General features: G+C 29.1%; 2 protein-coding genes across 3 annotated transcripts; one reads left to right on the top strand and one right to left on the bottom strand.

The window, feature by feature from the left end:
- The first annotated feature begins 1,044 nt into the window (after positions 1-1,044).
- Positions 1,045-5,707, top strand: LOC112693381 (metabotropic glutamate receptor-like protein P). 2 transcript variants are annotated; one of them, XM_025568419.1, is made up of 4 exons: positions 1,046-1,496; positions 2,960-3,702; positions 3,769-3,891; positions 5,571-5,707. In XM_025568419.1, exons 1-4 carry the CDS (start codon positions 1,296-1,298, stop codon positions 5,695-5,697), a joined length of 1,194 nt encoding a protein of 397 aa, XP_025424204.1. In that variant the 5' UTR covers positions 1,046-1,295; the 3' UTR covers positions 5,698-5,707. The 2 variants fall into 2 exon arrangements, with proteins under 2 accessions (XP_025424205.1, XP_025424204.1); XM_025568420.1 differs by lacking the exon at positions 3,769-3,891 and having other exon boundaries at positions 1,045-1,496.
- On the bottom strand, positions 1,511-2,165 carry LOC112693383 (histone-lysine N-methyltransferase SETMAR-like). The gene has a single exon (XM_025568424.1). The coding sequence runs from the start codon at positions 1,906-1,908 to the stop codon at positions 1,621-1,623; it is 288 nt and encodes a 95-aa protein (XP_025424209.1). The 5' UTR covers positions 1,909-2,165; the 3' UTR covers positions 1,511-1,620.
- Positions 5,708-11,673: the final 5,966 nt, after the last annotated feature.

The following is an 11,673-nucleotide window of genomic DNA, read 5'->3' as shown; positions in this document are numbered from 1 at the left end:
TTTTCCTACTCGAAAAATGCTTACCAAATTTAAATAAATCTAATATATCTTATGTAGTTTGTTGTAGTACTGATTATACGTTTTTTTACATAGGGCACGGTGTAATTGTTTTTCTAAATTCAATTACATTTTTAGTTGATTTTTTGACATAGTTTTTAGCAAAAAATTAAAAAAGAAAATGTAGAAAAGAACTGAACAAAAGCGTGTAAAATTCATAAAATCCGTCAGCAGGGACATCACTTAATTTATGACTACACCTAGCAATGAGATTCAACTCTGACTGGATTAGCATTACATTTCTCATTTTTTTAGTTTTATTTCCACTATCGTATTTATGTACATAAATATATAGATATATATTTATAATATATATCTATATCTGTATATATATTTATAATTAAAATACTGCATATAATACTTCAAAACACATTACGCGTCAACAAACAAAAAATGTCGGAATATGACCGCAAATTCGATTTTGCCGCGTTCACTTAGGGGATAGTCACACAAAAGTTTTGTAATATTGTTCTATTTGAAAAAACTATTTGCCTTAAGATTTCCGTGGTCCTTTAGATGAAATGTTATAATTTTAAATTTTAAAAATATGCTATGAGTGCATTGCACACTAGGCGGTTTATCTGAGCGTGGACGCGATTAAATACTTCTGTGGTTATTCGCTGGGATTTAAACAGTTATCATTTAATCGATGTATTCACATCAGAAAAACGATTGCGCATGTTTAAATTTTAGATGAACGCTCCCCATTTACACCGTTAAAATGTAACACATTGTTTTGACTGGAACTATTCACACCAAACGTTTTATTCGTCAAACGTTGGCATTGTTTTGTTGGCAATGTCGATTTAAAGTCATATTTATGAGCAAACAAATCGACCAGTGAGCAATGACGTAGGTAATCGAAATGCATAAAAACGTAAAATAGTGCCGCCATAATATCACTCACTTGTTAACACATGATAACTTTCGCTTTTTCTTCCATGCCCGTACAATAATGCTGTATTTGCGCACCAGCGTTTCCACCAATTACTATCCCGTGCAACACAATAACAATTGCACAGAGCGTCGAAAACGTTGTGTTTGTTCGCTCGTTTTGCGCGTCAACCGTGACGGATAGAAACGACATTGGTAACGTTTGAGTTTTCACCGTTCTTTAACTCTAGGTATCTTGATTGTTCAATCAAGATTGTTCGAAGGTATTTTTTTTTTTCATTTTCCATTTGACGTGGTTTCGCGGTTTGGAATCTGGTTCTTCCCACGAATGAGATCGTAAAACCATGGACCCAGCGATAGTGTACGAAGAAATACGTTCGATGCAACGTAAAATGGACATCATGGATAAGAAAATGGACAAAGTCGACCGTCAAAGGGTCGAAACCAGTGGTCAAATGAACGCGATCGCTATCATGCTGAGAACGATAGACGACACCTTGCGGAAATCCGCGAACTCTATAAGCCTCATCGTTCGGATGGTGTCCGTAAGTTATCTGTATTGTAATACGAGGCATATTCGAAAAATACCTAAGGGCCATTTTATCATAAAAAAATGATAACCTTATGAAATAGGTTTTATTAGCATATTTAGTTTCCTACTAATCATTTTCACTTTTCCATATAATCGCCGTTTACTTCTAAGCATTTTTCGTACCGCTTCACCAGCTTCCTTAACCCATCTGCATAGAAGCTCGCCGCCTGCGAGTTAAACCTGTTTTCAACGGCGTTCTGAAGTTCCTTGTCATTTTCAAAGCGTTGTCCACCAAGCCATTTTTTGAAATGTAAGAAAAGGAAGTAGTCACTAGGTGCATGGTCGGGACTGTGGGTAGTTAAAAAGTTCCCAATGAAAATCTTGAATTTTCTTTTGGGTCTTGGCTGTAGTGTGAGTACGTGCATTGTTGTAAGGAGAATTATACCGGATTATACAGTTTTCCACATTGTCGATTTTGGATTGCATGTCTTAGTTTATTGAGTGTTTCACAATACACATCAGCTGTAATTGTTGTCCCTCATCCCATAAAATCAACCAAAAGAATACCTTTTTCGTCCCAAAAAACGGCAGCAATCATTTTTTGACTCCTGTATGGAGTTTAAATTTTTTTGGTTTTGGTGAAGTTGAGTGGCGCCATTGTATTGATTGCTGTTTTGTTTCTGGATTGATGTAGGATATCACCGGTAACAATGTGGAAAAACAAATCGTCTCCATCTTGTTGGTAATGGTTCAAAAACTTTCATCCACTGGACATTCTTTGCTCTTTGTGCTGGTCAGTGAGCATTTTTGGTATCCACCTTGTACACAATTTGTAGTATCCAAGTTTTTCTGTGACAATTGTGTAGACAATAGTGGGTCCAAGGTTAAGAAATTCATCAGCCAGGGCACTAATTGTCAACCGACGATCAGATCGCAGTTTTTGGTCCACCAGAGAAACAATTTCATCGGTTTGCCTACTGGGCTTACCACTCCGCTCTTCGTCATGAACATTTGTTTTTTGAAATTATGACACCATTGTCTAACCTTTCCTTCACTCATTACAGTAGGTCCATAAACTAGGCATAACTCGATGAATTTCAGCAGCTGAAGATCCTTTTGCACACAAAAATCTTATTACAGTGTGAACTTAACAGCTGGCGTGAGCAATGATTATCGCGGACATTGTTTATTGTACGCACAACTAGGAAAATTACTACTGAATCAAAACAATGCCTGAAATAACTGCACGAGTAGTGCACGTACAGATATGCACAAGTTTAAACGTGTTATGACTTGTCAATTTTGAAATATAACAAACGGCCTTTACTTTTTGAATATGCCTCGTAATATCAATTGTCAATGGTTGTGTTGGGGACATGCACTTTGCGAATAATTGCAGAGTGTTGTCATCCGATGCACAACGGTTTCTACTAGCTTTCTATGACCTGAGTTAATAATTAAAACTTGTTTTTTCAGGGTATGATAGATTTGTCATCTTCTGATTTAGGCAAACTACTTCTTGAAAACAATGCTCTTTTAGGACATGTGCAACTGAACCCGGATTGGAATTCTGAACTTAGCCCTTTTGCCGGTTACCCACCTATGCATGCGTTGAAATTAATGCTTACAGAACTAATTCAAATAATAGATAAGCACAGACTGGACAATTTCAAAATTCCAAGTGAAATAGTTCCAATCACTGCACCATCAGTTTCTTGTATAACAAAAAATACTATTGTATCATCTCAAAATGAGAGTTCTACAGTTTTACCAGTTATGACTGAGGAAACCAGTATGTTATCCAATACATCATCTCAAAACAATAATTCTGAAGTTCTACCTATTATTTCTCAAGAATCTAATATGGTATCACCCTCTTCAAATATAACACCTTTACACAACAGCATTATTTCTAATTTAAAAAACAAAAATGAAGAAGATGAAGGAGCTCTTCGAAGAAAATATAAAAATAAATATAGATACTTAAATGTTAGTAAAGCTCTAAGCACTGAACCAAAGAAACACATAATATGTAGAGACAGTAGTTATATACCAGAGCCTTATCGAAATCCAATATTTGATAATGTTAAGGCTGTAAAAATAACAAATTATCGAACCAATAAAAGTGTCATCAAACCATTGAGTTTCATTCATCCACGTGTTGTTATTAATTCAATTGATGTTGCTAATTGTGCTGCCATTGCTCCTAGAATTAAAAAGTATGTATGCTACAACTTAAGTTACATAAAAAGTAATCTAATTTTGTAAATCTTGTATGATGATAGTGATAATGAAAATCCTCTTCAAAGTAGAAATCCATTAAATAATCGTTCTGCCAGTCACAATGAAAGTAAAGCTCTAAATAAAAGAAAGAATCTAAGAAGAGACACCAAAATTACCAAAAAAAAGTAATTTACTTTTAAGGTTGTTTTAATATTAACATTATTAGGTTAGTCGCTATGTGCATCATTTTTGGTACATAGTTCATTTGCCATTCGAGCTAACCCAAAAAGTAGTGAAAGTAATGAAGTATTTGCTACAAACCTAAAATTTTATGTAAAAATTTGATATTTTTATTTTAGTTAATTATGTGATTATAAAATGTGATTTTGTATCAAAATTAATGATTCTTCAATTGTGTACCAAATATGGTACATTTAACCCTCTGAAAATGTCAGATCTAACTATAATTTGACTATTTACAATAATTCCGTTATTTAAGTAATATCGTTCGTTTAATAGTAACAATAAATAATACTATATTTGACTACTTGTTAAGTGCTGTTTTATAACTGATAATGATTTTATATTATTAATTGTAAAATATGGTAAATTAAATGTGAAATGTATGCGATATTATTGTCTACAATGCTTTTTATCGAACCAATATTATATAATGTTTATACATATAATGTAATATAAAGTATAACCATAAACAAAATTAAAATAACCTTTAGTAGTATTTCTTTAATAATTACAATAAATTTATAATATTAATATAAACAAATACATCATTTAAAATTATTGTTTTTTTAAAAAAATGTTCAGCTATAAAATTGAGTTCATAAGATATCAAAAGGCTGATTAAAAACTTATTTGCCTGGTGGGCTATGAAATATTTTCCTGTGTTTAAATTATATTTATGTGTACCATAGTAGGTACATATGACACTTTTTGGCAAAAACTCCAGTGTACCAATAACGTTATACAAAAACTTAATGGCAATACAATAAGTGTACCAAAAACGAAACACATAGCTCCTCAGGCAATTTACTGAAAAATAATGTAGCGCTTAACCTGTTAAGTATATTCTCCATGTAATGGTAGCACATTTACAAGGTTTACAAGTTACAGTTAATATGAATATCCCATTCTTTTTGGTATTCAACCCTTAAAGTTGATTTTGCAATTGGATATATAATTTCCATATTTTTCTGTTCTCAACTAACCTTTTCAGTTATGTATAACTTGATAGTCCAGCCTCGGAGATTATTTGTTTGATAAATGAAATTCTTGGACATCGTCGGTCCTTTTTACCTTCAATAATATTCTATTATAGTCCCATTAAACATAATATTGTTTTACCAGACAGTCATTAATACAAAACCAAATAAGTACAAGCACTATTTTGATAGTAGTTACTTAAATTAAGCAATAATACTTTATAGAAAATTAGAAATAAATATTGATAATTTGTTTAACCACTATCAGTATATGACAAATATTTAGGATGATGTAATTACTGCTTAGTTATTGTATCGCACATATCAATATATAAAGATGATATCGCTAGAGCTATATGACCTTGTTAGTTTTTACTTAATATTATTTCATCTATTTATATATTAGTAAAAAAATTAATAATCAACATTTACAATATTTATCATTTGATATTATATTAACATCTTCTTTTAAGAACTCAACTGCTTTAAAAGGGTGTACAAATTAAGAGTTATTAAGATGATGAGTAACATTGTATGAATCGTAATTGATTTTGTATTGATTTCCAAAATTTCAATAAATAAAATAGCCATAGTGGGTAAAGAAATATTATGAATGAATAAAGATATGTATGTATTGTTTTCAGAAATATCAAATTTAAAAAACAAGTTATGAAAACCAACAGAAAATCATTAAGAATAGCCATCAAAAAAAAGAAATCAACCTCAAAAGACAAAGACCACATAAAAAATTATTACAATAAAAGTGTATGATTTTTCTGATCATAATTATATTTTTCCTATCCATTGTTTGTGCTTTTTGCTTATTTTTTTTTAAATATGTATATTTATTAATTAAAATTTAATTTATGAAAAAATAGATTTCAACTATATCATTTTCCATGATAGTTATTTCAGTACCAGAAAAATATTTTTTTGATATTTTTGTTAACTGATCATAATAATCATTATGCTAATGATCTTTAATATGCATTATTATAACTAAAGACCGAATTTATATGCATTTTAAATTGTAAAATATGCATGCAAACGTGCACTAAAAAAAGTCAAAATATGCAAGAAAAAAATGCAAAATATACAAAATAATTTTTAATTATACAGCTATTTATTTATTGTAAAGTTACAAAATCAAAGTATAAATTATGGAAATATAAGTAAACTACAATATTATATTATATAATGATGATAAAAATGAATTAAAATGAAAAAATATACAATGTATTCGATATTGGAAAAACAATAATATATTCCATATTGACCTCGGTTAAATTATGACGGTGATTTGTGAGAATATGTTTGTATGCAGAAAAACTTCGTTCCACATCAACGCTTGTTATGGGTGCATATCTAAAACTCGACAACATTTCTGGGAAATAATGTTTGATAGAGGAACTCTTCAAGTCAACAGTCTCACCTTGGTGTATTTTAGCGATTTCTTTTAAAATTAGCAAGTTAGCAAATTAGCAACACTATTGCCGAATGTACGCTTCGAACTACAGTCATCAGGCTATCAGTTCGTGTTCTGTAGTATTGATGATAAGTCGATAATGTGGACAAAATCGATAAGATAAAAATATACTACAGAAAAACCAGTATGCAATGAATAGTGAATACCTACCTAACGAAATATTATATTTTTAAAAATATTTTCAATTGTATTGTGGAAAAATTTATATATTTATATAAATTTATAATAATAATAATTATAATTATAATTTATATGTTTAATAGTACATACAATTATAAAATTAAATTAAATTTATACTTAGTGTATATGTAATATGCAAAAACATGCGTTTTTATGTAAAACTAGCTGACCCGACAAACGTTGTTTTGTCATATAAATTATTTCTAGAGAATATTTTGCTAGAAAAAAATAACTAATTAAATATAGGCATGTAAGAATGTGGGTAAGGATAAGGATGTAAGGAAGAGGTATGGAGTGCTATGAATGGTGACGAAATATAAAAATGAAAAAACATCAAACATTTATTTTTTTAATAATTTATTAAAATTGATCCATTAAAATTATATATATCGCTAATTACGACAATATTAATAAAAAACAATATCTATCTCTTAATGCAACAGAGTGTACAATATTTTTTGTTATCCCATCTTTCGCCAACACAAACTGGATGGTTCGAGAGCACACCACGTATAATTATCCGTGTGAAAAATATGATGTGCTCAAATCTAAGCTACAGACATCGTTTGGCTTTGAAACTTATTGATAGTCATTGCAAATGCCAATCTAATTGGAAATTTAAGGCGTTTAAATTGTATTGGCACATCTATGGGTATAATAGAGATTCATGGTAATAATATATTTTCACCTCGGAATTTGCCATTTAAAATTATGGCTTCGATAACATTTTACATTAATTTTTTAACGACTTACCACGAGCGTGCCGCTATACAACCGTGATAGGTCAAATTATGAAGCAAAATAACCGGAGAACAAACCTTCAATTGTAAATTATGCGATGGCATGCCTGGTAAGTCCAACGAGTTTAAAAACTCTGTTAGATAATTTACAGCTTCAGTAGCATAACAAACTATATCTATAGATTTGTATGACACCATGTCTCCTGGTAACAAATGTTTATCTTGAGATTCAATTCGTTGACGTCCACATTTTTTACTACTGAAATTGCCCTTTCTGCCAGCCATTCATGATTTGTGTATTGTCTGTGTACGTTGGAAAATATCTAGTCAATGAGAGCATCTTGCGAATAAATGATTGTGCAGAAATCGGTCGGTAATTTTATACATTCCGTTTCATCTGTAGTAACTTTCCCATCTCCAATATCTAATAATTGTTTTGAGAATCATCTGCACGCAGCTTTTTTTGATTGAATCGCAAGTATCAAAATCGTTCGCTCTCTATCTTTACATACATTTCGACCATGAATTGTTGACGAAGTTCATGATATCGTAGAATAATTTTGTCCTGGTCGCGTCTAATCATCAACCGATATGCATAATAATTTTTCGAACTAACATTCTTATTTATTTTGACACCTGTTGCGGGATCTTTTTTGTTTAATATTTATGCAATACCCGTCATTTACTACCAAAAATAAAATTAATAGTTTTTAAATAGTTTTTTAATAGTTTTATTTAATAATTCATTTTCAATTGTGCAGTTATTGACCGGGTCAAAAATTATTAAATTAAACTATGATTTATTAAACAATAGCACTTTTCCAAAAAAAATTTTCGTAAAAACCTTCTCCTGGCAATTACGAATAATTAAAAAAAATTTGAGTTAAATCGGCCCAGCCGTTCTCAATTGATGAAAAGTTATACATTTTTGGCACCATTTATATATATATATATATATATATATATATATATAGATAACTAATAACTAATTATTTATTAACTTAATCGGACTAATTTTTTGCCTTGAACCTTCTCTTTGATGTCCTCTTTAATTTAAAAAAAAATTGCACGACGATTGAATAAGTAGTTTCGGAGTTTATCCCGAACAAAAAAAAACGACTTCATTTTATATAGTAGTATAGATATAGATATGCACTTATACCCAAAATATGCAAAAATATACAAAATAAAAATTTGTAATATTATTTATTTAAGTATGATTGATGAAAACTCATTTACTGCATGTAATTCCTTAAAAAAATATGAACATGCATTATATGCAAAATCCGGTCTTTAATTATAACATATTATGTTGTATTCAATGCATAATTTGTCATTTCTTCTGTATCTTTATTAATTGACTGGGATATACTCTATTAATATTTTGATATTAAGATAGCCGATAAAAATATAAAATCTTCAAAAAACAAAATTGATTTTCATAAACTACTAAAATAAAATTGCAATAAAGGTGCATGATTAGTATAATAATATTATTTTATTATAACTACCAAATATAAGGTTCAAATTTAAAGGTTCAAAGGTTGAAAAATGATCTAGTTAACCACCATATTTTTCCAAAATATTTTTAGTGAGTAATGTATATTGTTGTTCATCAAGCTTTATTATTTAAACTAAAAACTTAAAAATAAGAACTTAAGAATAATTTAATCGTTTCTCTAATTGGTGTAAAGAGAACCACTTGAAAATTAATATAACTAAATGTGCCTAAATATCATTTACCAGGAAAAAAGCTATTTTTATATAATTATTTTTTAGGCAGCCAACAAATCAAAATAGTTTATTCTATAAAAGATCTAGGTATTATACTATCATTTGATCTTACATTCTCTAACCATATATCATATATACATAATAAAGCAATGCGCATGTTAGGGTTTATTAGGAGACAATGTTAGGATTTTAATAATATTCAATGTTTAAGAACTTTATATTGGCCATTAGTTCGTTTAAATATTGAGTATGAGTCAATATTATGGAACCGGGTTTCATAGTAACCATTGGAATAATTATTTAAACATCCAATATTCCATTGGAACACATCACAATCTGAACACATAAATAATTTAAATAAATTACAATCCAACTTATTAAGATATTCGTCAAATAAATTTGCGACTCATTGTACTACTGATGAATTAGCCTTAAAATTAGGTTCATATACTTTGTTTACCTGGAGAAAGTTTATTGATATATCTTTTATTTATAAAATATTACATGATCATATTAGTTGTCCTGAAATCTTTGAGAAAATAGTTTGGTTGGTTCCTACATATTATTCAAGATCTAAATTAAGCTTTCATGAGTCTCTGCACCTGCAACTATATAGTTTAAATAGATCTTATTTTAAAAATTGCATTTTTTATTATCATTAAGCTTTTTAAATGTTATATTAATGATAAACCATAATATGTAAATCAAATGATAATTAATAATATTTGATGATAAAAAAAAAATCTAAAAAAAATAGGGAAGTCACCTAATTATTTGTTTTTAATTTTAATTATAATTCATATTTGTTTGAAGTATCAAATATTGTGTTTTACTTTATTTTATACACGTGTTATATTTAGGAACTGTAATGAAAATAAAATGTTACATCGAGGCTAAATATAATTTCAGCTCCTGAATGTTTTCAAAAAATTTGTATAACAAACATCACTTATTTAATTTTGTAATATGTTAATTGCTAACATAAATTCCCTCGATCCCACCCTAAATTAACCCCAATGTGAATTTAAAAAATAGGTATGATTTAAAATGTCCTGTATTTTTAAAAAATAAATTTGGAATCCCTATGTTAAAATTGATTCATCTTTTAAATTGTTTAGTAATTCAGTTTCCTAAATCGTCTTAAAATTGTTTATACTTCGCGACTTAATTTTTATTAGCAAAGTGTCTATATGACTTTTTACTTCAACGATAGACAAATTGGCTGTTTTGATACTTTTAATTGTATTAAAAAAGAGTTCACATTGAATTTGAAGAAATATTGTAAGAAGTGACAAACCGTCTAATATATATATATAGTTGGGCTAATTTTCTTTTATTTTTTTTTGTCGTTTTTTATCGTTTGTTTCATAAATGTGAGTTTTGTATATAATTACTACGACATTTTTTCGACCAGAATGTACAATAAAAAGATTTTAACAATAGTTGATAGTAATAAAAAAGTATTAACTATAAATGGAAATTGGGAAAATTGTTCACATATATTTAGGGCCGTCCCGAAGATAAAAATCAAGGGAGGGGTGATTAATATGAAAAATGCTGACTACAATTTTTTTACTCAATGTATGTAGTATAATTAGGCGAGTCCGTTTTCGACCAAAAACCGTACCCTTCCCTTTTCGACCCAAATCGTATCCTTCCTTTGTCGGCCACTTCACTTTTCGACCAAATTTAAAATAGGCCGATTTCTTTTTCGACCAAAACAAAAATGTATATAATAAATTTAAAATAATAAAATAATGAAATACAATGTTTGATTATGATGGAAACTACTATAATGTATTATAATGATTCAGGGTTTTACTCGCGTAGTGAGTTTTTAGGTTCACATACAGAGCATAATCCCATTTGCAACAGTATCAAGATTTGTACAAAAATTAGGATAGCCTTAGACTATAATTCTCTTTGGGACGAAGCCCCATCCCTCAAAAAGTACCATGCAGTGGCACTCGAGTTTGTGAGTGGAGCTGGCAGGTGTAATGAACGAAGTCCAACAATTTTTAAAATTGAAGTTTCGATTTTTCAAAAAAAAAATTCAAACAATTTTCATTACGATAAGAGATCAAAACTAGATATAAAATATCGTTCTCTTTTATATTAAAATTTTAATAATTGTTGACAAAAATTGTACATCATTATTTTATTATTTTAAATTTATTATATACATTTTTGTTTTGGTCGAAAAGGAAATCGGCCTATTTTAAATTTGGTCGAAAAGTGAATTGGCCGAAAAGGGAAGGGTACAATTTTGGTCGAAAAGTGAATCAGCCTAAAAGTGAAGGGTACGAAAATTTTTTTGGTTGAAAACGGCCATGCCTGTATAATTAACTATATGTATACTTTTTAACATGTATATATATTTCAGTGTCGCACGTTCTTAAAAGTGACAATTTAATTATATATATATATATATATATAATATTTTATATTGTATAATAAATAGATATATAAATTTTATTCATGTATACACTGTATTACGAAATATGTAATATTTGTTTTCCGTATGTAACATTAGGTTCTTCTAGGCTATAATGAAACAAGTCCGACTGCCGACTAGTGTTTTTATTGTGAGGGGGGAGACACCCCCCA

This window comes from Sipha flava, unplaced genomic scaffold, assembly GCF_003268045.1.
Source record: "Sipha flava isolate LNK unplaced genomic scaffold, YSA_version1 85_pilon_pilon, whole genome shotgun sequence".
Classification (NCBI taxonomy): Eukaryota; Metazoa; Arthropoda; class Insecta; order Hemiptera; family Aphididae; genus Sipha; species Sipha flava.
The sequence above is the reverse complement of the archived record's forward strand: the minus strand, read 5'-3'. Positions and strand labels throughout refer to the sequence as shown.